The sequence below is a fragment of the Psammomys obesus genome, unplaced genomic scaffold (assembly GCF_907164565.1).
Source record: "Psammomys obesus unplaced genomic scaffold, mPsaObe1.curated_primary_1811, whole genome shotgun sequence".
Classification (NCBI taxonomy): Eukaryota; Metazoa; Chordata; class Mammalia; order Rodentia; family Muridae; genus Psammomys; species Psammomys obesus.
The window spans coordinates 6191400-6218968 of NW_026585504.1; the positions used below are offsets into that span (position 1 = coordinate 6191400).

The following is a 27569-nucleotide window of genomic DNA, read 5'->3' on the forward strand; positions in this document are numbered from 1 at the left end:
AATGGGTGAGGTAGGATTAGAATACTGCCTTGACGGAATGTGGTGGGACAATCGGACTTCAGTGCTAGATTAGGAAAAGCAGCAGATTCCATTGGCTTGTTTGTCAAGACGCACTGAGTGGTAGCTGTTCTCCTCCACAGTCATAAGGTCCTGGTATATAAAGCTTCACCAGAAATAAAAATGAACAAGCCTCCAGGTGATTTCAGTCCCAGACTATCTAGTCATCCTTAACCTTTGAGCTTTCTTTCCACTGATACCCAGAGCTACGAGCCAGGCATAAAGCATAACTGCTGAATCCTGTCCACATTCCTGACCCACATAATAAACCATTCAGTAGCTGAGATATATTTTCTCAGAGGATTTTCAAACTCGCTTTTACAAATCTGATGGGAATAAATGAAGCTGTACCTTACCAAGCCCAGAATCTGTCTTTTTTTAAAAAATAATTTATTTTTATGTGCATTTTTTTTTTTTTTTTTTTTTTTTTTTTTTTTTTGTCAGATCCCCTGGAAGTGGAGTTACGGACAAGTGTGAGCTGCCGCGTGGGTGCTGGGAATTGAACCCAAGTCCTCTGGAAGAGCAGCCACTGCTCATAACCACTGAGCCATCGCTGCAGCCTTGTTTTGTTTTCTGAGACAGCTGGTTTGGAATTTGTAATATAACCCAACCTGGTGGCAGTTCTCCTACCTCTGCCTCCTAAATACTGGATTTCATCCTTGAGCCATATCCATGTTTGTTTGTTTTGAGACAGGGGCTTGTTATATAGCCCATGTCGGCCTTGAACTCACAGCAATCTCCCTACCCCAGCCTTCCAAGTACTGGGATCACAGGTGTATGCCACTGTGCCTAACTTCTCTTGCCTTTTAAAACAGTTAAGATTAGGAGAGCTAACGAGGGAAATGTCTGACATTCTAGTGAGGTCCTTTTCTTTAGACTTTGGTTTCTTCTTGCTAACAAAGGTGAGGAGGGCATGAAGAAAGGACTCACCTCATTGATGGGTGGGAACCTTAGAGTGCAGTGCAGTTCACTGGGGACTACAGACAGAAGGCAGAAAGTCAAAGCCCTCTTGTTGACTGGATGTGAAGGACTCCTAAGTAGGCTGGGATTAGGGGTTTCTAGTTTGTAGCTCTTAGAACTGAGATGATCTTCTATCCCTTTATTTCCAAGCACAGAGACCACTCAAGAACTGCTGCTACTTACTGCTCAATAGCCAGGGCTTTCAAAGGTGTTTCCTCCAATCCTGACAATGGGATGGTCACTAGCTTCCCATTCACCCTCCAATCAGGTTTTCCCATTTCAGAGGACCTAACCAGTTCCAGCCTGGAGACAACCCAGGTTTCGAATCCTCATTTATTTCTATTTCTGTTTCATTAAGTCATTCACTCATACACCTGTTCATTCAGTGTGTGTTTGTAGGTGGACAAAGGTCAGAGGATGGGTTTAAACCAAAGTTGCCTGGTTTGATGTGAAGACCCTTTAGCTGCTGAGTCAGCTTGCCAGCACAAATCCTTCTTTTACCACATATTTACTATTACCAATCTCTGGTCCTCATTTCTTTTCTACAAAGAGAAAGATGTTATAGATCTCAGAATTGTCATGAAGAATGGATGAAATAATAACAAAGTGTATAGCATGGTTCTTGTGCGGTTACACAGATGCATGTAATGCTTTTCAGTGTGGGTCTTCCTGGATTGGTGCTTGAATTTTATGCCACCTCTCTCCATACCTTCCTCCAGGCTGTGAGACAGCTTCTGAGAGAGTAACTATGGTAACTGGTGAATAAACAGGTCTCTCTTATAAGTTCCTATACCCAACCTCAAAACAACCAAATATATGGAATTCTGCTGTAGTGGCTAGATAGCTCTGCCTCAAGCCTGCTTTTCTTATGCTAGACAGCATACAACAACTATTCTGAATTAGTATTCCAAATTTATTTACATCTGGACATCCCTGGGTTTTAACGAGCCCCTAAAGGACATGCATTTCACTTCTTCTGGACTTGTGCTCTGGCCCTCTGAATCTTGTCAGCTGTGGCCCCATCTGTAGCTCCAGTGCAGTGGGATAAAACAAGGCTCAGCTCAGTTTCGTTCCGGTGCTCAATAGCCACATCTGCAGCCTGAGCCACATCCCTGTGGTTTGAGCAGAAAGGGAGATGGTATTGGGGCTGTTCAAGGGCACCAGATCTGCCTCTTCTCAGTCCACTCTTCAGTTATACACACAGAGGTCTTCATCTGACTTACCCAACAAGAAGCAAGGCCTTGACTTTTTGCTCAGGGCTCACACGAGAAGCATACTTCTTGGCCTCATATTTGTTATGTTGTTTCATGCAGATCTCTACAAAGGGCTTTGCAAGACAGAGAAGACAAAGATTAGTTCTCTTTCTTCTCTCTTAGGAGCAGAAGCCCAGCGGACACACTGTCCATAGGTATTTTGTACATAGTGTATCTAGTCCCCTTCCTACCGGAGTAATACAATATGGAACACACCATTCTTATAACAGAAACAAGATAAAGCAAGACCTACTTGAGACTTAAGAATCATCTTCATGCTTCTTCTTTAGCAACACCACAGCAGGTATTTCTACTTCCTGTCCTCTAAGGTCTTGTATTTTTCTCTCAGGCTGCCGCTATGAAACTTGCCTTCCATATATCTGAAGCATTCTTAAGTATCTTCCACTACATCACAGATGGCCCTCCCTGGCCCTTCCACCCTCAGGCACATAGTAAAGCAACTCCTCCCACCACAGGCTAGGGCCTGTCCTCCAGAGTTTCCCACATAGTACATGTGTCTGTCCATATTCACATGGCACAAGAAGTATGTGCTTCTACAAGGCCAAGAATGGATTTGCAGACAAGGTTTTACTGCCTCTTCTAAGAACTTCCTGTCCTGCCTTCCTTGGCCTCGATTCCCAACCTGTCTCATTCTGGTCTCCAGGCTACAGAGGATCAAATGAGGCTCCGGCAGCAAAGGACAGTGTAATGAATGCACAAATGGGCCATCATCCCTGTCTCCCTTGTCTGGCCCCTTCCCAGGACTATGCTCACTAGTGGGAGGTCTAGGAAGGATCCCTGCCTCACCAGGTAGCCAATCGGTGATTTCTTGCTCTTGGAAAACTTCTCCAGCTCCTCCCAATCTTCTAAATTTGCCAAGGCAGCCAGCTTTAGCCACCAGAGCCTACAGAAAAGCAGGAACCAGCATTGGCATGCAGGAAAGGTAAGAGGTTCCAGGAGTACATATAATGTGGACCCTCACCTACCTCTTGTCAGGGATGCGAAAGTCACGTGCCAGCTGCTCTGCACGCTTGTTTTGGCCCCCGAGGATCAGAGTAGTGACTGTATCATGCAGAGATTGGTCTAGGAACTTGCCCCCCAGCTCATCTTCTAGACGCCGCTGGAGCCGCAGGAGCCTCATTTGATCCTCTGTGGCCTGGAGACCACAATGAGACAGGTTGGGGATCGAGGCCAAGGAAGGCAGACCAAGAAGGCAGGAGAGGAAGTTCTTAGAAGAGGCAGTCAAACCTTGGCTGCAAATTCATTCTTGGCCTTGTAGAAGGCATCAACGGCCATCTGCAGAGCTGCTACTCGCCCTTCAATACCCTACAAAGGTATATTGAGGTCACAACACATTAATTAGCCTTGCCTCTCTTCACTCCTGTGCCCAGAATCCACCTTATCCACCAGGGGCACCTTCTGCTGTCCTGGAGATGCTAGTTCCCTTGAGACCAGTGCTATATCCCAGCCTTATGTTCTCAGATCCCCTCAAAAGTTACGGCCAGACAGGGTGTAGCCAAATGCACAGGGTTAGGTCTTTGTTCAAAGAACCAAATAGCAACTAACCCAAAGGCCCGCCCTCCCTTTGGACCTCAGACCTCTTTAGAAGCATAGCTGGCTCTGATGTGGAAGCTGCCCAATTCCTGGTGATTGTCGTCCTGATTGTAAAGGTCCTTCAGAGTATCTAGCTCCTGATGCTTACAGAACTGGGTCATAGGCAGAAGATTAGTCAGCAAAGTCAACTCAACAGCTCAGAAGGCTCCAACCCTTTCCCCCACTTTACAGCCATCTACCTGTCGATACAAACTCAGGGCCATCGGTTGGTTCCGGAGAGTCATGAAAAAGTCTCCTCGATTTAGTTCATTCTTTAGGTGCAGCAACACTGTAAACACTGTGGAATGATAAAGTAAGTGGGACCTGCAGCCCAGCTCTGCCCATTTTGGGTTCACTCACCTTATCAGTGACACCTGGCCCTCACCCATACTCTGCTCACCCAGGTCAGTGTCCCCACTCTCAATGGCCTTGCTCAGTGCTAATTTGCTCCTTTTCATCTTTAGGAGAAGAGGTACCTGCTCCCCTGACCGTGGCTCATACTCCAGCAGCTGTGAGGTAGGGTAGAAGGCAAAGAGAGACATTTGCATAAGGGCCTGGAACACCCACACTGGGCTATCTGTGAGAGGTAACACAACCACACCTTTATGGCCAGTTCAGTGCGGCCACAGCCATAGGCCCGGGCAGCAATGTCTGAATATGAAACACCAGGCGTGTCACCCAGCTTCTGATTAATAGCCCGTGCTACGTCCTCATCTGAGACATCTTTCTGCTGCACCTGTGAGTATGGATATGGGTGTCACACAACTGTGGCTGTCAACCCTCACCCGCCCATTCATTCAGGACCTCTATGAGAACCCACCCTTTATTTCCATGCCCTGTATTTCCTGTATTTTGTCAAGGCCTGAGGTAAGTTACCTCACATCCCAAGCCCTTGCCTTGTAGCAGGCCCAATGAGCTAAGATCCTGCTGACACCCTGTACTTCAGGAAGACGCAGGTACTCGCATATCTGGATAGCCAGGGGGTAAAGCCTCCGCAATACAAGCCTGGCAGACAAGGGAGTAAGGGACACACGTGGTAAGGCAATGTGAGGTACAGTAGACAGAATGGTCCCAGCCTGTCTTAGGCCTCCCAGTCCTAAAGGTAAATGAGGAGTAGTGCCCACAAGACCCCCAGGTAAGGCTGTAATCCTACCCACCCTTGCCCTCCTATAGCATCCCTAGGCTTCCGTACCTGTCCAGCAGCACCTGGATGGTGAGCTGCTTGTATCTGTATTTTCCTTGGTTAAGGATCAGTTGGGATAAGTTCTGTTTGCCAGGGATCTGCAGACCCCATCTCCTGCCCCTCCCCTGCAATGCCCAGCTGTAAATACCCTCATGCCACACATGGGATACTGGCTATAGGTCAGAGGGATCCCGATGTGGTAGTCCCTAATAGCATTGAGCACTCGAAGGTCCTGACACATGTGCACGAAGCTGTCAGGTGGAAATCTGTCAAGGAAACACTTTCCAAACGAAGCCGCCTGAGAAGAACCAAAGGGAAATGGAACAGAACTTCCCTTGATGCCCAGCCCACCCGATTTCCAGCACATCTTCCCCCCAAGCCCCTGCCAGGCCAACCCTGAGCAGACTCTTTTGCATGTCTGGCTGGTGCTCGTGTCCTGCAGCCTCAATGCACTGCTCCACAGCCTGGATCAGCTGCCCCAGCTCCTGGATCTCCCGTAGGTACTCATCTGCTTTCTGGCTCTCTTTCTGTGGGGAGAGGCCCAGAGATGGAGCATTACAGGGAACACCTCACTCTGGTCCCTAGCTTCTTGGGACCATATAGTTCAAATGGAAATGACTTGGAAAGCTCAGCTTGATGGTGGGTACAGTAGCCAGTTTATATGAGCTAGCCTTGGCCAGCTCAGTCAGTGTTTTACCTAAACTCTCCATCCCTGTCAGGTAGCACCCAGCTCATCACGGGTGCTCAGGCAGGGGCAGAAAGCTGGTCTAGTCAGGGAAAGAGGAACGAAGAAAGAAAGCATCCTGGGAGTCTTAGAAGTTGCCTGGAACTTACCTCATATTCCTTTTGGGCCTCCAACAGCAGTGCTCCAGGGGCCATTGAGGCAATTTTGAAGATCTCTTCACTGGCCACTAGGGGAGAAGTTTTTGAGTAGTCATGGAGAAGCACGAAAATTCCCAGTCCTGCCTCTAATACCCAGATCCTGTTTTGGGCATTTAGCCCTGGACAGTATGGCAGTCGGTGGTCAGGAACACCTGCCCTTGTGGGAGCCTCACCTGGGACTTCATGCAGGAATTCATGGGTGCTGCGGGAGAAGATGCGGACCCCATCAAGCTCAGGCACTAAGTAGGAGTCCTCATCTAGCACAAACCTGAGTTTAGTTAAGGCCTCTAAGAACATCCAAAGATAGGGCAACTCCTTTCCCTTCCCTCTCCCGGCCCACAGGGGACGTGTTCCAAGGATACTGAATGCTTTCAGGTGCATTGCCAACCACCATCAGCCGCTTCTCCCAGGCTACCACCACAGCCCTTTCCTTGCTTCGAGGACGGCTACACCTATGGGCAACATCATATATACATCTGGGATACTTGAGACATCTGGCACACAGCTATGTCTTCCACATCATTGTCTGCATCCCCCCTCCTGAACATACTGTGTCTCCAAACCCATTTCTCTGACTATATACTGACCTATCTGTTTCTCTCTCTCTCTTGACTACCAGTCAAGTGGCCCACAGAGGACAATGGTCCCTTTAAGTGCTGGCAGAAAAGAGAACGCCTGAGCTTCACTTAGTCCAGGCAGAAGACAGGATGACTCAAGCTATCCCAGGAAACAGGGCTATGTCCTAACCGCACCCTTAAAGAACAGCTCTATCCTCACCAGACCATCTGCTTCGGGGGTGCCCGGATGTTGCAGTTGAATTCACCCAGCTTCTCCTGAAATGGTACAGCATGTCATAGCCCTGTCCCAGCACCCTGCTGTTCAACAGTTATCCTGCTGTTGAAAAGCCATGACCCTATCCACAACAGATCCTCCCTTGCTTTTCCAGAACCACACCTTGAGAGATGCTGTCCCCATCCAGATGTAGCCTGTGTCTGTGAAGAGTGCCAGGTAACGATAGGTGAAGGATACAGCCATCTGTAGGAAGCTGCTCACTCCTGGGGCTAGGCCAGCAGGTGTCTGGGGCAGGGCCAGGGAGGAAACCAGATAAGCTGACTTCTCAGTGCCTTCCCAGTGCTTGGTCAGCCCTTCCATTTCATGCCTACTTAGGTTCTTACCACAGTGGAGCAGGTGGCATGATCTAGAAGGTAAAGATCGGGCCCTACAGCCAGAAGAATGTGCGTCACTCGGTCGTGGCACAGTGTAGTCCAACATGAGGGTGCATTTTGCAGACCTGTGATGAGAAAGAGGAAACTTTGGAATGACCAGAGCCCACAGTGTTTGTCTCTGCTGGTCCCAGTCTGGAGAAACATCTGTGCTACTGAAGGGTTCTCTTAAGTATCAGGGCTTACCTGGCACCTCTGGCATCCGACGAAGTTTGAGGTCACCCACATTGGCACTCAGGGTAAAGCGATAGGCACCTGTAAGGATGGCCAGCCCAGAACCAAACTCAGTGTGGAAGATCCGGGCATCCAGGACACGGTTCTGAAGTACCTCCTAACAAAAGGGACCATGGTGAAAAAATCCACCGGTGATGAGGCCCACCTTCCCTCCTCAGGCTCTTGTGGCCCCTACATTGCCCATGCTGAAGTGCCTGCGGAAGTCTCCACGAAGTCCATAAACTAGCACTGCACCATCTTCCTGCACACAGAGCAGCTCCTCCTCAGCTGACCAGCCGAGAGCCACCACGGGTCCACTCTTCCACTGCAGAGGACAGAGGTTCTTATGGCTTTCCTTGGAATCAGCGAGCCCTGCCCATCACACAGCAGGGACAGGCTCAGTGCTCACCAGCAGGCTGGCCAGTGGCATTCCAGAAGCAGAGCAGATCTCTAATATTGGCCGCACACTGGCAGCTTTCTCTTTTCTCCAACAGTTCCTCAGTAGAGCTGCAATTAGAAAAGAAACTCCATGCTAGATTCTCAGGCCTCATGTTAGGTAGGTGTCCTGGATCATTTTCCCACACCCACCCCACGAGAATTGAGCATCATGAGAACCCAAATTATTAACATTCTGGCCAGGTGGATTGGCAGAGCTCAACCTGAAAGCAACACCTGGGGCCCCACAATATGTAGTAGTAATAGAGGGGTAGCATACCAATGGGACCCCCATAGGGTGCAGCAGCCACCAGGCAATCCTTGAGTTCCTCCTTCAGGTCCCAGTCCATGCTGTACAGTTCATACTTCCTATCCACAGAGATAAACAGAGATTAGCTTCCTCGTGATCCTGAATCTAGACAGGATAAGCCCCAGAAGATGCCTGAAGCTTTGAAATCTGATTTTTCAGATTTTGGAGTTTCAGATTAGATGATAAACTGGCTAAGTCTACACAAATAGTCTAACTTACAAAGAACTCTGAAATACAAAATACTTATCTCAGTTTAAATGAGGGACACTCAGCAAAGCAGTCTACAGGACAGTAAAAGAACTCACAAGGATAATAAACAAACATCAGCCCATTTTCTATGGCAAGAAATTTTCCATTCACAGTAAGACTCATAAAATTAAAGGAAAAGAAGGAGAACAAGTGTGGGGAGAAAAGGGGGCAGTGAATGAATGAAGGGTGAGAGAATGACTGAAGAATGAAAATAACTGAGCAAGCATTTTTTGTTTTTGTTTTTGATTGTAGAGACAGGTCTTACTGGCCACCTGGTTTTGCTATGTAGCTCAGGCTAGCCTAGAATTCACAGCTTTTTACTTCTTAACTTGCCAAGTATCGGAATAAAAGCATGCACCCACCAAACCTGGTTTATAAATTTTAACTTTTAAAAGACTGTAGTCATACTGGGCATGAAGGCACACGCCTTTAATCCCAGACCTCAGGAAGCAGAGGAAGAGGCATCTCTGTGAGGCCAGCCTGGTCTACATAGTGAGCTCTAGATTAGCCAGGGTTCAAAGACCTTGTCTTAAATAAAATAAATTAATATTAAAAAGTAAACAAAATATTCTAGTTATGACAGCAAAAAAACTTTAAAGACATTTACAAATCATGAAAAATGTTAACTAAATCATACCAAATTTTCCTTAAGAGTATAGAAGAAATGAATAAATATTGTAAGAGGAACCACAAATGCACAATAATTCTGACAAAAAAATCCTTCCCAGTATTTTCTTTACAGAACTGCATACACTGAGTCTAAAGATCACAGCTGGAGGAGGATTCTTGCTAAAAAGCTCAATTCCTATCCAGAAAGGCAAAGAGGATGGACATCAGGAGAAGAGAAAAGAGGGAACAAGTCAGGAGCCTGACACAGAGGACCTCTGAGAGGCTCTGCCCTGCAGACTATCAATGTAGATGCTGAGACTTATGGGCAACCTTTGGGCAGAGTGCAGGGAATCTTAGGAAAGAAGTGGGAAACAGTAAGATCTGGAGGGGACAGGAACTCCACAAGGAGAGCAACAGAACCAAAAAATCTGAGCACAGGGGTCTTTCCTGAGACTGATACTCCAACCAAGGACTATGCATGGAGATAACCTAAGACCCCTGCACAGATGTAGCCCATGGCAGTTCAGTATCCAAGTGGGTTTCATTGTAATAGGAACAGGGACTGTTTCTGACATGAACTGATTGGCCTGCTCTTTAATTACCTCCCCCTGAGGGGGAAGCAGCATTACCAGGCCACAGAAGAAGACAATGCAGCCACTCCTGATGAGACCTAATTGACTAGGATCAGAAGGGAGGAAAAGAAGACTTCCCCTATCAGTGGACTTTGGGAGGAGCATGCATGCAGAGGGTAGAGGAAGGGAGGGATTGGAATGGGAGGAGAGAGGGAACCACAGGGGGGATAAAAAGTGAATAAAGTATAATTAATAAAGAATTAAAAAAAGATCATAGCTGGAAAAGGGATTCTTGGAAACAAAATAATGGGAGATAATAAGAACATCTAAAAATATATACACACATACATACATGTGTATATATATATATGTATACATATATGTATGTATGTATATGTATACATATATGTATGTATGTATATATACATATATACATATATATACACAATTGAGGTCACAATCCTCAACACAGTGTAAACATATAAAACATACTATATAAACTAAAATTAACTAAAGCTACTGTTTTGGGATAGGAATGAGAAAAACGACAAGGGGCTGGAGAGATGGCTCATGGTTGAGAGCACATACTGTTCATGCAGAGAACAGAAATTCCATTCCCAACACCCACATCACGCAGCTCACTACCATCTGTAGCTCTAGCCCCAAGTAACCTTATTCCCTCTCCTGCACTGAGGACACCTGCACTCACACATGCACATAGTCCTCCTCCCTGACACTCTGTAGAAATAATAAAAATAAATCTAAAAAAAAGTCAGGTACAGTGGTACACACTTTAAATTACAACACTTGAGGGGCTGAGGCAGGGAGATCTCTGAGACTTGAAGGTCAGCCTAGTCTACATAGGGCCAGCCTTTTGTCTCAAAAACAAAAAAACCCCAACATTAACAACAAATCAACAAAAGAGAACAGTGTTCAGAAAAAGAGCTGGGAATTGAGCACATGATTAAGATGCCACTTCAAATTGGTACAAAATATCCTGGACCATGGTATTATGGAGCCACACCGCCATGCCCGGTTTATGCAGTGCTGAGGATTGCTACTAGGATGCCATGCACTTTAGGCAAGCTAACAACTGAGCTACATCTCCCAGCCTGGTCCAGTTGGGTTTGTTTGTTTTTTAGACAAGGTTTCTCTGTGTAACCCTGGATGTCTGGGATTCATTTGAGCTGTCCTGGCTACCTTGAACTCACAGCAATTTGAGTTTAAAGGCATGTCTCAGCTGTTTATGCTTTGTTCGGTTTATTTGTTTTGTTTTTATTTTGATTGAGTTTGAGTGTTTATGTGCATGTGTGTGTGCCCACACAGAAGTCATAGGACGACTCTCAGACGTTGGTTCTTTCCCCATCACATGGGTCCCAGGGATTGACCTCAGTTCATCAGGCTTGGTGGCAAGTGCCTGTACCCATTAAGTCACCTTGTCGGTCCCTTGTTTATTTCTATGGAAGAAAAAAAACATCACTTCATCCAACACCCTTTGACTTAGCCAACACTTTTTAAATGCCCATTAAAACAAGGCTGGTTAAATAAAACTGTAGTGTGCCCATTGTGGAGAATATTTTGTGGTCACTTATCTGTCAATCCTGACAAAATGACCTCTAAAAACATCTGGTTAAGTAAACAAGCTATAACTTAGCATAAACTATATGATCTTGCCCCTTAATTTATTTACATATTTATTGCTTGATTTTTAAAAAAAAAAAAGTATGTGTTTGTCTACACATATGTATAGGCATCACATATATCTTTTGGTCTGCCTACAGAGGCCAGAAAAGTGTTGGATCCCCTGGAACTGAGTTGCAAACAGTTGTTTGGATACTGGGAATCAAACCTGGTCCTCTGGAAGAGCAGCCAGTGCTCTTAACCACTTAGCCATCTCTCCGCCCCCCTTTTGAGCATAGAATCTCCCTATGTAGTCCTGGCTGGCCTGAAGCTATGTAACTGAGGCTGGCCTTGAACTTGAATTCTTCCCACCTCTACTTTCTAAGTACTAGGATTACGGACAGGTATTAACTATACCTAGCTGGGTCTATATATAATTTTAAAAAAATGCACTTTTGATACGTATATTTGTATATATTCACTTGTATGCAAATATATAGAAAAACGCTTTGAGGTTTCCACACAAAGCCGAAAGCAGATGTTACCTTTGTGGAGGGCGGTGTATGGAAAGGTATGAAAAAGAATCATTTATTTTTATTCTATATACTTTGCTGTTATGAGAGTATTAGAAACTAAGAACTTGGGGCTGAAGAGATGGCTCAGTGGGTAAGGGCACTTGTTTGGGGTTAGTCTGGTGGATGCTGATTTCTATGCCCCCAAATCTGGTTGCCATCTGGATGACAGCATTGCCACTTCCACTGATCAGTGTTGTATAATTTGCTCCCCAATTATCTCTGATTGGTTAATAAATAAAACTGATGGCCCATTAGCTGAGGCAGGAAATAAGGAAGTGGACTTGCAGCAGGAAGAGATGAACTCTGGGAAAGAGTAAGAGGTGAAAAGATTCATTCCAGACACGGGGCAAGAAGGACACATAAAACTGAGGAGAGGTAACCAACCATGCAGCACACATAGAATAGAATAAATGGTTAATTTAAGATATGAGCCAGTTGGGGAAGGAGCTAAAGCTATGGCCTAGCCATTTATTCATAAAATAATAAAGTCTCAGAGTCATTATTTCGGGAACTGAGGTACAGGAAGGAAAACTTGCAGTTACAAATGCAAAGTTACAGGTACTGGCTGTTCTTGCGGAAGACCTGGGTTCAGTTCCTGGAACCCACATAATGGCTCACACCTGTCTATAACTCCAGTTCTAGGGGATCCAACACCCTCTTCTGGCCTCCTTGGCCATCAGGCATGTACACAGTACACATATATACATGTAGGCAAAACACCCATGCACATAAACTAAAAATAAGTCTTTTCTTAAAAAAACAAAAACAAAAACAAAAAAACTTAGGGGGGACTGGAGAGATGGCTCAGCAGTTAAGAGCATTGTCTGCTTTTCCAGAGGTCCAGAGTTCAATTCCCAGCAACTACATGGTGACTCACAACCATCTATACTGGCATCTGATGCCTTGGAATTTGGTGACTTTGCTCTTAAACAGGGTCTTATCCCATAGCTAAGACTGGTCTAAACTTCCTAACTAGCCTATGCTGGCCTCAAACTCAAGTTGGTCCTCCTGCTTCTAGCTCTTCCATGCTGAGTCACAAGCAGCTTGAAAAAATGTAAATATATATACACACATTTGATATTTTGTTATTAAAGTCACTAAATGAAAATATGAGAAAACATATTCCATTCAGACCTAGCATGCCAGTTATAAACTAAAGGCCATTCACTGCCCCAGTCACAGGTCCTACCATAATGACCATTATTCCTTCAAGCCTCTTTCAGCAATGTCAGACTTTCTCAGTAGAGGGCACTAGAACACTAGAAGAACACCACACAGGACAAGAACTTGAATGCCTTCTGGTTGCTGCCAGCCATGGGGTCTGAGGGGACCTGGTGGTGGTGGTCTCAGCTCCAGTATTGTGCATACGCCTGAAAAACCCTGCCTAGGTCCTTCTCACCTTCTCAGGGCTCTCTGTAGACACTGCACTCCAGGCTTTCTGCTCACTTCAGGCCACCACTTGTCTGTACACCCATGTCTGGCTATGTACACACTCTGCATACTAGCATGTGTCTAGTAACTAACTCCCTTTACATGCCGTACATCCAGCCTTTGGGTGTGGCTTGCTCTATGGATGTGTGTTCCACGTCTCCCACCTGTCCCTACATCTCCATTCTTGTATGTTCACATCTTGCTAACTAAACCATGAGCTGAAGAACAAAGTTTCTAGGACAGGTCTAAGGTGATCTCTTGTAGCTTTACAGTTGCTAAATCAACAGAACTTTAATTTTGTGGGTTTTAATTACAGCAGTTGAGTGTAGCAACATGTCATGTCTCCTGTGGAAGTTAGAACACTGATCAGGAAACAATGTGACCCTGAAACCTAAAGAGGAGTATGTGGTTAGGTCCAGTCCAGATGAAACTGACAATCTTGGAGGTTCTCATCCCAGCGAACATAGCTTGTCTGCCGTCTCTCGTACCAGCTACCCTCAACCTGAAAACCTATCACAATCTCATCTGCAGGAGATGTCACAGAAGTGTCCCTGTCCAAGGCTGAATGTTTAAAACAGGTCCCCACTATGGCACCATCCTCCAACGTCCAACCTGCACTTAAACTGGGTTTTGAAGAGGCATTTTGTTCTTATGGGAACAAATAAATACTCTGGGTAGATTTACCTTCTTTGCCTATACTGCATTTGCCAGCACCCAGAATCTCTTGACTCTTAGAATGCTTTATTTGCCATTGCAGCATTTTGCAAAGCACTACATCTCATCAAAGGCTTACACCACAACACAGTGCTAGGAAGTCAGCTCTAGGCCACCGATCCAATTGGTCTTGCCATATATTCCAACACCCACAAGAGGCAATTGATCCTGTCACACTGTTTGCTGCTGTGATAAACACCTGAGAGAAAGGTGTTTAAAGGAGGAAAAATCTGCCTTGGCTCACAGAATCTGTGACAGTCTGATTGAGAGCAGTTCCTATAGGTTCACATATTTGGTCCCTGTTAGTAGAACTGCTTGGGAACGATTAGGAAGAGTGGTCTTGTTGGATGTGTGTCATTGGGGGTGGGCTTTGAGGTTTCAAAAGCCCACATCAGAGCCAGTCTTGCTCTGCCTCTAACTTGTAGATTCTAATGTTAACTTGTAGCTACTGCCCGAGCACCATGACTTGCATGCCTCATGCCATGCTTCTCGCCATGATGGTCACAGACTCACCCTCTGAAACTCTAAGTAAGCCTCCAATTATTTTATAAGTTGCCTTAGTCATGGTGTCTCTTTGTAGCAATAAAAAAGTGAGAGACTTAATGAAAAGGCTTCAGTGCAAGGTCAGGCTTTGGGTGTGAGACAAAAGAGAACATCTTGGTGGCAAGAGCACACGGCAGTAGCTGCTTATGAAAGCCAGGTGGCAGGGAGACAGGATGGGATTGGGGACAATGTACTGTATGCCTCCAGAGAGCTACTTCCTACCGCTAGGCCCCACCTAGACAGTTTTACTATCTTCCAATACTCTATTCCAATTTTGATTCCATCAATGCATGAAACCATTGATTAGGTCAGAGCCTCCATGATCCTGCAAGCCTACCAGCAACCAAGCACCCATGGAGAGTATTTCATATCCAAACCACAGCACCTAGTTAACAGATGATAAAGTTACAACACAAACTAGAGTCAAACTACATTAAAAGAGTGTTCTGTCTTATGCTCTGATCAGGGACTATTACAAGGCACAGCTTCCTCTCGGAATATCTGAGACCTGGGTCAAAGGGTAGAGGTGAGAGTGCCTCCTTAAGAGCAGCTTCTGATTCTGGAAACTTGGTCTGTTGAGTTACAGAGCTGTGTCTTCAAGGGGCAAATGCTTCACCAGGAGATACAACAATGGAGTTACTGAATTGGAAGATACGAGTGTCATCTTGCCACCTTGAGCTGTTCTGTAAACAGGCATACAAGGGAGGCTTAATTTACTAATTAAAGGTGGTAATTCTACTTAAAGGGGAAACTACGTTGGCAAGAAGACTGTGCCTAAAATCCAGGGAATCCTCCATGGCATCTCTTTTTTTCATGTTCAATGGTAATGGTCAATGGAAACCTTCAGGAACCAAACACAGCAGCATGCCTGAGAAATAAAGGCTCGGTCACTCTATTGGGGGAAAAAAAACAAGGCAGAAGATATTCTGGCTAAGGGCAAGCAAAGTTACAGCTATAGGGGATGTGCAGGTGCACATGAAAGCTGTGGTACCGACCATGACCTTATGTCTGATGACAAAAATGAGAATGGTATCACTTTCCACATTTTCTCTACACTTGTTATATGTGTGTGTATATATGGACACGCTAGTCTTTTATCTTTCTCTAGTCCACATTTTTACTTTTTATGCAGGGAATGTGGCTGGCATATAGTGTACAGAAGGCAGGGGACAGGGACATAGCTATACAAAGGATTATTTTTTTCAGTGGGTCAAGAGAATGAGTTTGGTCAGACAAAATCTAGGCCTTTCCGTGCAATGAACTTCAGTTCTCTGGAAAGCACAAGGTGAAATTATTGGGGGAAGGGTGCAAGAAAACTTTCCTTTTCAGTGTTTCTGGAGTGTCTGTTCACCATTGTTTCACACATTGAGCCTTTATGGTGAGTATAGGATAGCTCTGCAAAATAAGATCACAAATGCAGATAAAGCTGGGAACATGGGTCTGCAGTGGCTCCAACCTGTCCACTGCCTAAGCGTCACATCAGTGCTCTGCAGCCTCGGCACAGGTACAGAGAGACGGTTCTTTATCAGTCCCTGTAACACAGGGCAAGAAGAAGGTTGTGAGAGAAGAACAAAAAGACAAGAACAGAAATGAAATGAGCCACCACAGCTGTCCTCCCAGCTAGCCAGGGAGAAAAAAACATGAAGAGGGTTCCACATGCTTGAGAGGGTTTCAGAGCTGTCTGAATCCACTACTGTAGAGGTAAGGCAGTTCTGGACATGCACTGGAGTGTGTTGGGATGGGCACGGAGGGACTAAGAGGGATACAATCACTTTAGTACAAACTGCCGGAGGTGAGAAGCCAGGTGCTTACTTATGTTGCCCTAGAAAGCAGTAAGAGCTGGGACGCTCAAGAGGCCATTGGGTCAAAGCTTCCAAACAATCTTTGAGGAATGTGGTCCAGGAGTCAGCAGGAACACATACTAGGAGGAAAGGAGACGGTGCCAGGCATAAAGAAAGTAAAGGGCAGAAGGAGGTGGGGGGAGATAAAGCAACAATGGGCAGATCAATTCCCAAAGCCTTCAGGCTAGATAGTGTTCCTGAGGACAACACATGCTACGCCTCTTTGGTGGGTACAAATGGGCAGCATGGAAGGAAGCCATTCAGGAAAGCCTAAAAGTACAGCTTCCATGAAGATCACCCCTCAATGTAAAAGGCTAGTTATATCCTTCTCTTCCATTCTTACATCCCGGAAATGGAAATTTCCTGAGCAGCAATAAACAGAACCTAGATTCCAATCTGGGAAGCTAGCACTTCTTGTAGCCTCCATTCCAGCGCCTGCAATAATCAAGAAAGAAATCTCTGTACTATTCGGATAAACGTCTGAGGAAGCACTGTCCACCATGGTGTGAGAAGAGCCCAGTGTGCAACAGGCCGGGCATGGAAGCCCTGGGAGGGAGTAAACCATGTCTAGTATTAGGGAACAATCCAACAATTTGTAGGTCCCTAAAGAGGGTCTACTATCATTTCCAAAATCCCTTGCCTCCAACTAACGCAAAACTAAACACTACTCAAGGACTCTTGAGAATTGTGGCTGGTTTGTAAAATGGTGCAGCTCCTGCTGCTGAAGACAGTATGGCAGCTCTAAAAATGCAAACAGAATTGCCAGACAGTCCAGTAAATCTATTTCTGGATATACACTCAGAAGAACTGAAACAGAAACAGAGTCTGAAAGAGGGTTTTTGTTCATTCATTTCTTGTGTGTCCTCCCACATAATAAGCATGTACTCACTCTACCAGGCCTTTTAAAGAGTTATCTGTACATGTGTGACTATGGAAGCATTGTTCTCCAAAGCCAAGGGTGACAGCACACTGCTCGCTATCTAACAGTCTAACGGTTTCCTGGCACTGGTATCCAGGGTCCATTTACTGTTGCTGACAAGATTTCTATTTCTGGAACCTAGGTATAGAGAAGAAAAATGTAGGTAGCCTTTCCCATTGAGTGCATAGCCTGTCGTCATGAAAACTGCATCCTTAGGCTTTTCTGAGAGGCTGCCTTCCATTCTGCCCATCTGTACCCCATGTCATTTGATAACAGAACGAATAAGGAAAATGTATTATGTCTATACAACAAAATCTTTCAGCCTTAAAAAACAGAGAAATTATGGCATATGCTATAACATTAACCTTGAGGATACTAAGTTAAATAACCCAGTCACAAAAGACAAACAATAGATTTCATTTGCATGAATTACCTAGCGTAGTCAAATCCAGAGATAGAAGAGTACTTAATGGGGAGTTGCTATGTAATAGGTACAGGGTTTCAGTTTTCATGAAAAAAAAAAAAAATAAATTAGCTGTATACCACAGTAAACATACTCAACACTACTGAACAGTAATTCAAAAATGGTTAAGATGAAGGGCTGAGAAAGTAGCTCATGTGGAGAATGGTTGTCTAACATTCAAGAAGCCTTGGATTCAACCTCCAGAACTTGACAAACTAGGCACAGTGGCACATGCCTATATCCCTAACACTTGGCAGGTAGAGGCAGAAAGGCCAGAAGGTCATCCTGGGCTACATGAAATCCTGTCTCAAAAAATAAAACCAAGGAGGGCTGGGAAGCCAAATCAGCAGTTAAAAGCAGTGGCTGCTTTGCCAGAGTATCCAGGTTCAATTTCCAGCACCCACAGCTGCTTTCCAAATGTCTGTAAACTCAGTTCCAAAGGCTCCCATTATCTTTTCTGGCCTCAACAGTGCACACATGAGGTGCATAGCCATACCTGCAGACAAAACACTCGTGAACATAAAAATAGAGATATTTTCTCTAAAAACATGACAAAATGCAAAAAAATAGTTAAGATGTTTCATTATATATATATTTAACAATGTTTAAATAAATACTCATGTTTATTCAAAACACAACTACAATACTAAAACAAAACAATCTCCTTCCCTTTTAAGAAGGGTACAGGACTACCCAGTACCAAAAAAGAAAGAAAGAAAGAAAGAAAGAAAGGAAGGAAGGAAAGAAAGAAAAGAAAATAGGGAAAAAGAGAGAGGCGGGGAGAGAATAGAAAGAAACAAAGGGAAAAGAAACCCTTGTAAGAATAAATTCAGGGGTAAAAAAAATATATTACCATTCTTCTTCCTTTCACAAAAGAAATCTATTTTTACTGTGCCTGAAATTCAATGTGTTTAAAACCAAATTCACAGGACTGGAGAGATGGCTAACTCATTCACTAAAGTGTTTTCTGCAAAAGTGTGAGACCTTGAGTTCGATCCCCAGCACCCGAAATAAAAGCCAGACATGGTGGGGCAAGCTTGCGATTACAGTGCTGGGAAAGTGGGGACAGGCGGATCCCTGGGGACCGCCCAGACTAATCCTGGGTCCAGTGAGAGACCTTGTCTAAAAAAGAATGAATGGTTCCAGAGCAGCAACACCAACCCTCCCCACAAACATAAACGTCACCCTTGATTGCTTGCTTCCTCACAGCCCAAGTTCAGCATTCCCTATGCTAACTATAATCAGAGGTTGAGTCCTTATTCTCTATCTCACATGCTGGCTGGAAGCATTAGGACTGTCAAAGCCAGAGTCTATGTTTATCTTTCTTATCAACATACACTGAGTCTGGCAAAGGCTGGGTCAAACTAGTGAATGAAATCAGCTCAAATTGCAGTTTTAGGATTAAAATAGCTAAATGTCTAGAATCTGGTAAGAGATGGTCACCACTTCCTCTGCTTACCTTTTCAAATTCAGTAAGTTCATGAGAACACAGATTTCAATGCGAAGACCCCTGCTGACCGATGGCACACAGGTGAACTGTCTTCACTCATTTACTTATTAGAATCCTCAGATTCGGCCCTACATGAACACATGAACTAAGCCAAGCACCCATTCTTAAACATTTTACACTGGTGAATAAACTAGAAAATGCTCTTACATTTTCCTGTTTAAAAAAAAAAAAAAAATCTGGACCAGAGCTGAGGAGATGACTCAGTGATTAAGAATACTAGCTGTTCTTCCAAAAGTCCCAGGTTCAAGTCCCAGCACCCATATGGCAGCTCATAACTGTCTGTAACTTAAGTTCCAGAGGATCCTACACCCTTACACAGACATCCATGCAAGCAAAACACCAATGCATATAAAGAATAAAATTTTAAAAATTAAAAAAAAATCCAGGTGAGGATGGCTCAGCTTTATAAAGGCAATTGCTGCCACCCTGATGACTTGAGTTCTATCCCCAGAATGCATGCAGGGGAAAGGAGAGGGCCAGTTCCTACACGTTATCCTCTTCACACATGTGCTGTGGCATGCATACACACATACACATACGTAAAATAAAAAAAAAATCTATGTTTTGGCATATAGAATCTACAACGTATCTTCTTTGGCTAGGTTAGGGAGGCTTTTCAAGACAGGTTTCTCTGTGTAGCCCTGGCTGTCCTGGAACTCACTTTGTAGCCCAGGTTGGCCTGGAACTCAGAGATCCCCCTGCTTCTGTTAGGATTAAAGGCATGAATCACCACTCATAGACCCCAGACTCTCTGTCCCTCAGCTTCCTCATTAGTAAGTCGGAGTGAATCATCATCCTGACTCTATGTGGTGGTGATACTCAAGAAACTATACACAAGTACTTAGCACAGTGTCCAGGATAGAAGAAAGTCATATTTGTTAGCAATTTAGGACATATATATATCAGGCCCAGCAAGGCTTAACATTTCTCTGAGTTAATACAGGTAAACATAAGTTAGTCACTTTTATGACACACTCAACACACATCTTTTGAAACATTATTTATGTATCCATGAAGCTAAGACTTCATAAAATAAATAGGAGGAGCTCTGTTGTAATGAGATCATTCTCTTCTATGCTCTGATTTTTAAAGTCTGGGTAGGCAACAGGTGCTTTAAAAATAATAGTTTTTTATTATTTTTTTAGTTTTTTAAGTAGGTATTTGTGGACAGAGTCTCACCTTGCTCAGGCTGGCCTCCAACAAATACTTAGTCAAAGGCTGACCTGACAATCCTGGTCCTCCTGCCTCCATCTCCCAAGTGCTGGGGTTATGGGTGTGACAACACACTCTGCTTACTAGTATTTTCAATGGGTGAAATCATCAAGAGTTCCTGCTAATTTTCAACTAAGCTCTTCAATTGCTTCATATTGTACATGTGTCTAAGAGGACACATTGAATAAGCAAATGCAACAGATCTCAAAATTACCACAAGGCATCCTTTGTCTAAGAAATGCATCACAGTGTAAATAACAAAATCCCATTTAAAACTTGGGCTATGAGAATGGTACATAATTTTACTGTCAGAAGCAAAGTCTTCTACTGAAACAGGACACCAATACAATGTCTTTGTGATCTTCAAGTATCAATAAAAATTCTTTACAAATTTGTTGGGCAACTGTTAGGTTTTGTTTGTTATTTTTGTTTTGAGACAGGGTTATACTATGTAGGCCTGGCTGGCCTGAACTGGCTATGTAGATCAGGCTGGCCTGGATCTCAAGAGATTTATCTGCCTCTGCCTCCAGAGCGCTGGAATTAGAGGCATGGGCCACGACAGGCTGGACGACTACTGTGTAACAAGCACTGCTCTAAATATGCACGGGAAAGAAAGAGCTATTCTTATCCCTCAAGTAGCTCAGCAGAAGAAATCCATAGAAAATTGTCCTCATGCGCCACTTTTAAGACTCTACAGCTGGACTCTGTGAGACACAACGGATTCTATTACAGGACCAGGGAGGTCCTAAAAGATGAGCAACACTCTTCAGTTGATTAAAAAAAAAAAAAAAAAAGTATAAAATAGCAAAGGCATAGAATGGACTGAGAGGTGTGAGGAGATCCTGCAATTCTAGGCAGCTGGAACACGATTTGGGAAGATGGTTGTGGTTAAATTGGAAACCGCTCAGGGAGAGACAAACGGTGGCTGACCGATTAAAGTACGTCCCACAGCACTTTGTACTTCATATCTTACAAAGAAATAAAGCCAAACAGACGCTAACTACTGTAACAACGTTCTAGTTAGAGAAGACCCACCGCTCAGGGCACTCCAAATACAGTGAATTGCCATTACAGTGTTCCCCATTAACGGTCCCCCAAGACTAATTGCTTTTTAACCCCTTCTCTCAGCTTTGGTCAGTACTGTCACCCCGCCCGTTGTGGCGATCCCGCCCTCCTGTGAGAGCCCCTGTGGTCTGACTTCAGCAGCAGTTTCCGGAAGGAGACTGGCACTCGCTGTCGCCGCGGGCGGCCTCCCTCAATGTGAGCATCCTTCCGGAGGTCGAAAGACCTCGGTTTGGGGGTGGCTTCTGAGCTTGCCAGAGTTGGAGCAGAGGAAAGACCGGATTGCCGCCCCTAGGCAACCGTGCGTAAAGTGGCAGACGCTCGGGCGACCCGCCGGAGGGGCGGACGCTAACACCCGTACTGACGGGGGCGAGCGCCGCTGGCTCCGCCGGGAGGCTCATGCCAGCAGACAAACACGGTAAGCTGGGCAGTAGGCCAGAAGGTGGGGCGGCTGGCGGCTCACCGGTAAAAGGCAGAGTCCCCGAGTGGATTCCAGTTCGCAGTGTAACAGTCCATGTCTAGTTGAGCTGGTGGCTAGAGGCGCCGAGGAAAACACCCGCCTAGCACCAGCTCCAGGCCGCACTTCCGCTTCCGCCCGGCGGGGTCACGTGGCGAGGCCGCCATCGCGGCCGTCAGCACTGTGGGCAAGCCGTCCTGACCTATCGTTCTTCTCTTGGCCCTTACTCGGGCTTCGCGTCCTCCTGGGTGGGCCTGCCCCTGATACCTGTCCTGTACGGCGGCCAGACTTGCTGCCTTTCTGACTCCTCCGGCGTTGGGTGTCGCATGGGGCGGGACATGGGTGACCGGAAGTGGGAGCCATGAGCATCTCCTGGAGCGCAGATGCTGGAGGCGTTGGCTGGACCACCGCTACGCACGCATGGAGAGCGCTGGGCGTCGAGCTGCGTACCGACATCTAACCTGGGCACCTGGGCTCTGTGGGGCAGGGTCTTTGCAGAACCTACCGCCCTCCAGGGGGACGGGAACATGACTCTAGATCGGGAGCCCGCCGCGGGCAAGGCGCGCGGCTCCCGGGCCTTCCCTAAGGGCCTGTGAATCCGTGGAACTCCGAGACTTGGTAACTGGCGCGAGCGGACGTGTGCGCACGCGCGGGGCCGCCGCTGACACGTGGCAGGGAGCAAGGGAGTCGCTGCGCGCGCGAAGCACCATAGTGTAGGCCCTCGACCCAAGCGACCCTCCGCCTTCCCTCCGAGTGTGATGAAGGCTGGTGCCGTCATGCTTTTCGCCATGCTGCCCCACTGTCCTCCCTATTACTCAGAGCAGCTAGGGAGGGGCCAGTGCCCATCTGTCATCTTGGAACAGACCGAACTACCTTGAGTCCCTGCCCGCAGTCAGCTTAGTGGCCTCTCCCTGCAGCTTGTGTCAGTGGCAGCATGGTCTTCTGTTTGGAAAGCAAGATGCCTCACCGCCTGCTGCGAAGCACCATGGCCCACTTCCAAGCCTCGGAAGTCCAGCAGCTGCTACACAACAAGTTCGTGGTCATTTTGGGGGACTCCAGTGAGTGACCACTCTAGGGTGGCATTTCACAGCCCTGTATCTGCAGCCTTTTCTTTATGTCTGCACACCGTATCTCCATTTCAGACTTCTCCATCTCTTGCTCTGTTTTAGAACACTAGACTGTTCTGTTTTGTTTTAATTCCCTACATACCCTGGCATATCATTTGTACACTATTTTAGCCCATGCTGGTAGCATTGTTATCTCTTGTAGCCCTCCATGATTTTCTTAAAAGGATCTGTGGGTAATGTTGTGTGTTTCTCTGGTGATTGGACCAACTTCATTTTGCCAGTTGGTCTTGGATCATGGTACATAAGTCAAAGGAGAGGAATATAGCTAGAAAGAACAGAGCTAGGGCTTTGAAACTTCATCTTTTCTTCTCTAAGTCAACCCTCCATTGAGTTGCTGTTGGGCAGCCGAGCCCTGGGAAACAAAGGCCTTCATTTGGGAGGCTCCGGGAGGGGGTGAGGCCTGCCTTAATCTTAGGATCCCTGTCTTCTTGCAGTCCAAAGAGCTGTGTATAAGGACCTGGTGCTTCTGCTCCAGAAAGACACACTGCTCACAGCTTCCCAGTTAAAAGCCAAGGTGAGAGAAGCTTGACAGCTATGCCAGTGTCGGGTGGGTGCAGACCTTGGCCTGAAAAGGACCACCTACCTGGCATGGATCTGACCATGGGGTGGGGGCGGGTGGGCAGGGGGAGCTGAGCTTTGAACAGGATCAGCTGGTAGCTGGGGGCCAGCTGGGCGAACTGCACAACGGGACACAGTACCGAGAGGTCCGCCAGTTCTGCTCTGGTTCTGGCCACCACCTTGTGCGCTTCTACTTCCTCACCCGTGTTTACTCCGAGTACCTTGAGGACGTCTTGAAGGAGCTGTCATATGGACCTGCCCCTGACCTAGTGATCATCAACTCCTGCCTCTGGGATCTCTCCAGGTTCAGGCGGGGGGAAGGGAAATACTGGTTGGAGGTGGAGGTATGGCGCCATTCCTATACTCTTGCCCACCCTAAGTGTTACCCAACAGATATGGCCGCTGCTCAATGGAGAGCTACAGGGAGAACTTGGAACGAGTGTTTGTACGAATGGACCAGGTTTTGCCAGACTCTTGTCTGCTGGTGTGGAATATGGCAATGCCTTTAGGGGAACGTGTCACTGGGGGTTTCCTTCTGCCAGAGGTGAGTGCCTGGGGCCCTACTGGAAAAGGGATAGAGTGGCTGGCTGGTAGATAGAAGACCTTCTTAGAGGCTCCACTTTCTCAATTAGCTCCAGCCCCTGGCAGTCTCTCTGCGACAGGATGTGGTTGAGGGGAACTTCTACAGTGCTACACTTGCTGGGAACCACTGTTTCGACGTCCTAGATCTCCACTTTCATTTCCGGCATGCTGTACATCACCGCCATCGAGATGGTGTCCATTGGGACCAGCATGCACACCGCCACCTCTCATACTTACTTCTGACCCACGTGGCTGATGCCTGGGGTGTGGAGCTACCCAAACCTGACCATCTCCCAGGTAAGCCCTACGACAGAGTGGTTGGGGAGTGGTGTAGATAGGTCTTCAGGGTATAAGGCACAAAGAACCAAATGGAACAGAAGTCCTTACAGAAAGCAGAGGATCCCTTGAAGAATATTTGTGGCTCTTGGTTGTTCCTTTCTCACTTCCTAGGAATGGTTAGATCACAGAAGTCATGTGGCTGTTCACCTTCCCGTTCTTCAGTTCAGTGTGATTCCTTCTGTGTACCTAAATGGATGAGCAAGTCCTGTTTGCAAAAGGCAGGGTCGAAAGACCCTAATCAGTATGTATTGGAAGTAGGAAGACATACAGAAAAAGGATGGTCTAGGCAGTGCCACAGAGGCAGGAAAGCTCGTCAGCTGGAGATGTAAAAGGCACAGTCAGCCAGCAGGTGGTTGAACAGATACAGAATTGAACCTTGAGTGTGTTTGCAAGTCAGCCTCAAGGTGGTAGGGTTAGTAGACAACAGCCCAAGGCCTCGACTCCGCCTTAGGGTCCCAGTTCACTGGTTGCAGGCTAGTGCAGTTCTCCACTGGCCCTGTCGCAGTCACTGCTGTAGGTGCTGAGAGGCCCCCTCTGTCAGCTTGTTCTGGGACATATTCTAATTGCATTCCTGCTGAGATGTGCTCTGCTTCAGATCTTTTGTTTGCTTATTTCCACATCTACTTCTCCCTTGCTTCAGGTCACTTGAGCTCAGTGCCAACACAGATGTGCTGTACTTTAGTGCCGAGAGTAGTATTTATTGAATTGGAGACATGAGTCATCTTAGATGCTTTTACAGCAATATGGTAACATACAGCTTGTGGGGAACATAGAAAGGCCAGGAATAGAGGCAGACCACTGGAGCTTAGTAGCTAGGTACTGGAACATTAGGAAGATGAATTGTAGCAGATTGTGCACTGGTTCCATTTCCTTTGTTTTGCTCATGAGAGAATCGGTTCTCAGTAAATAAAGAAGTATCTTAAAGGTTGTGGTTCTTCACAGCTTCTGATTCCATGGAAGAACTATGGACATAGCTGAAGAGTGACTCAGTCGGCAGAGGGCTTGAAGTTAATAGCATGCATGAAGCCATTGGGTTCATTCTCTAGCATATTCAACCAGGCATAGTGGTGCATGCTTGTAATTTTAGCACTTGAGAAGTGGATGCCAGAGGATCAGAAATTTAAGCTCATCCTTAGCTACAAAGTGAGTTTAAGGCCAGCCTGGAATATGTGAGTCCTTGTCTCAAGGGGAACAAAGGAAATTAGAGTTGTTAAAAGAAGCACTTGATTTGAAGCAGAAAGATGAGCAAGTGAGTTTGATTAGGGGAGGTCTGTTTGGAGTGTTGTGGAGACGCTTGGAGTCATCAGTGCCCAGCAGAGGTAGAAGTGGAGTCTGAACTAGGAAGGAGACCGCAGAACTGTGCTCACACTTTAGATTAGTAGAGAACAGATTGGTGGGGAAACAAGTAGTTGAGAATAGAGAGGCGCATACAGGACAGGGAATATTGTTGATGTCGTGTGACTTGGAAAGAAGGGGTTTGTTAAGTTCGTCAGGCAGTGCCACTTAGTGGAAAAACCATTGAAGGCATGAAGTGTTCAAAAGCAACAATACAAGTTGATGGAGGATGAAAATGGGATAGAATATTGCCTGTGATGGTTTTGAAGCAAATGAGGACTAATTGGGAGGGGGAACTGGATCTTTATAATTGACTTATTTATTGACCTATGGGGAAATTTTGGAAAGAAGAAAAAGCTAAAAATACAAGCACTGGCATGAGGTCAGAACATGGACAGACGTAAGTAGCAAGAAAAAGGGAACACAGCTTATTCTTGGCTTGAAGTGAAGGGGAATGAGGAAGGCTACCGGCCTCATTCTCCAGAAAGATGGAGCAGAACTCTGCAAGTGTGGATAGCCAGCATTTGGGACAACGTGGCTTCCCAGGCCTACTTAACACAGTCATCCCATTCCTAGACCCATGGACTGAGGACTGGCCAGAGATGGATCATTCATTCCAGGGAAGCCATAAGCAGCCCACAGACTTCAGGGAGAAGCTGGCCTTGCCCCTGCTCCCACCTTTCCATTTGCCTCCCCCCATGTCTTTTCCTTACCCACTTCTTCAGCCCTCGCCACCTCCCTTGTTCCCACCCCTGCCCCAGGATGTCCCATTTTTCCAAGGTCAGCCCTTTCCACCCTATGAAGTCTTCAAATACAATGCCATGGAGGACTTCTTGGTGCCAGGTAGGTGCCTAACTTAGGTAGGTGCCTCTATAGTCTCTGCTCACACCCTTCCCAGCCTCCCTTGCACATTCTGTCGCCTAGCCAGCTGTGTTCACATGAATCCGGGAGTTGGGTACGGCCTTTGGGTTTGGTCACAGTAGTTCCCTGAGGTTGGAACAGCATCTGTAAACTCATTAATCTGGTCTGGCGGTAGGGGAAATAGAATTCCTATTTTGCAGATAGGAAATGAAAGCCCAGGGAAGCTTACCCCAAAGGAGCAGAGCTATCTGGTCAGAAACTTATTCTGATAATGACTGGTTCTTTTGTAGGATGTGGCCCTGGAATGACCTTTGTGCCTGGCCCCCTGCTACCATCAGTCTCTGGCCCTGTCTCCCATGGTCAACACCGGGGCCCAGTGGTCCACCGGGGCAAGCCACGTTGTGTTCCGAATGGCCCCTACCATGTACCAAGGATCGGGGGTCCATATAGGCAGCGACTCAGACACTCAGACAAACTAATCCACACATATAAACAGGACAGAAGGGGGCATGCCCATTCGGGAACATGGCCTGGGTAGGCAGGATCTCAGGTTGGGGCTAGAGGTGCCAATGGCCCTGGAGGGTCTGCCTCATACCCTAGCTGTTGGGCTGAGTGTTCTTGTCCATTGCTGATATCAATAAAAGCATGGAAGGACAGAGTGACATTCCTGTGTGAGGGAGTGGGTCTCCCAAACCATGACCTTAAGGGTTGGGGAAGCCGCCTCGTGGGCCTTTGTACAAACTATTTAGAAACCAGTGAATGCAGTCTTTTAGCACTCTTCCATCTTCACAAGGACACATACACTAAATACAGAGCCCCAGTGGGTTCCTTGTTAGCAGCAGGCCTTCGGGGCTGGGGAAAATCAAGGACTGAGTTAAATT

At 46.3% G+C, this 27569-nt stretch overlaps 2 protein-coding genes across 4 annotated transcripts; one reads left to right on the forward strand and one right to left on the reverse strand.

The window, feature by feature from the left end:
- Positions 1-1916: 1916 nt before the first annotated feature.
- On the reverse strand, positions 1917-22010 carry Vps16 (VPS16 core subunit of CORVET and HOPS complexes). The gene is made up of 24 exons (XM_055612452.1): positions 21893-22010; positions 8080-8168; positions 7774-7871; positions 7561-7689; positions 7338-7482; positions 7104-7219; positions 6883-7005; positions 6706-6761; positions 6291-6380; positions 6102-6196; positions 5881-5957; positions 5442-5573; positions 5217-5344; positions 5056-5091; positions 4760-4868; positions 4465-4599; positions 4264-4372; positions 4064-4161; positions 3869-3976; positions 3519-3596; positions 3257-3426; positions 3078-3174; positions 2241-2344; positions 1917-2129 (listed from the first exon to the last, which is right to left on the reverse strand). The coding sequence occupies exons 1-24, from the start codon at positions 21943-21945 to the stop codon at positions 1985-1987; spliced, it is 2520 nt and encodes an 839-aa protein (XP_055468427.1). The 5' UTR covers positions 21946-22010; the 3' UTR covers positions 1917-1984.
- Pced1a (PC-esterase domain containing 1A) lies at positions 21540-27344 on the forward strand. 3 transcript variants are annotated; one of them, XM_055612547.1, is made up of 8 exons: positions 21540-21847; positions 22804-22944; positions 23448-23527; positions 23637-23875; positions 23965-24115; positions 24204-24450; positions 26404-26670; positions 26979-27344. In XM_055612547.1, exons 1-8 carry the CDS (start codon positions 21829-21831, stop codon positions 27224-27226), a joined length of 1392 nt encoding a protein of 463 aa, XP_055468522.1. In that variant the 5' UTR covers positions 21540-21828; the 3' UTR covers positions 27227-27344. The 3 variants fall into 3 exon arrangements, with proteins under 3 accessions (XP_055468522.1, XP_055468688.1, XP_055468599.1); XM_055612624.1 differs by lacking the exon at positions 21540-21847 and adding an exon at positions 21952-22504; XM_055612713.1 differs by lacking the exon at positions 22804-22944.
- The last annotated feature ends 225 nt before the right edge of the window (positions 27345-27569 follow it).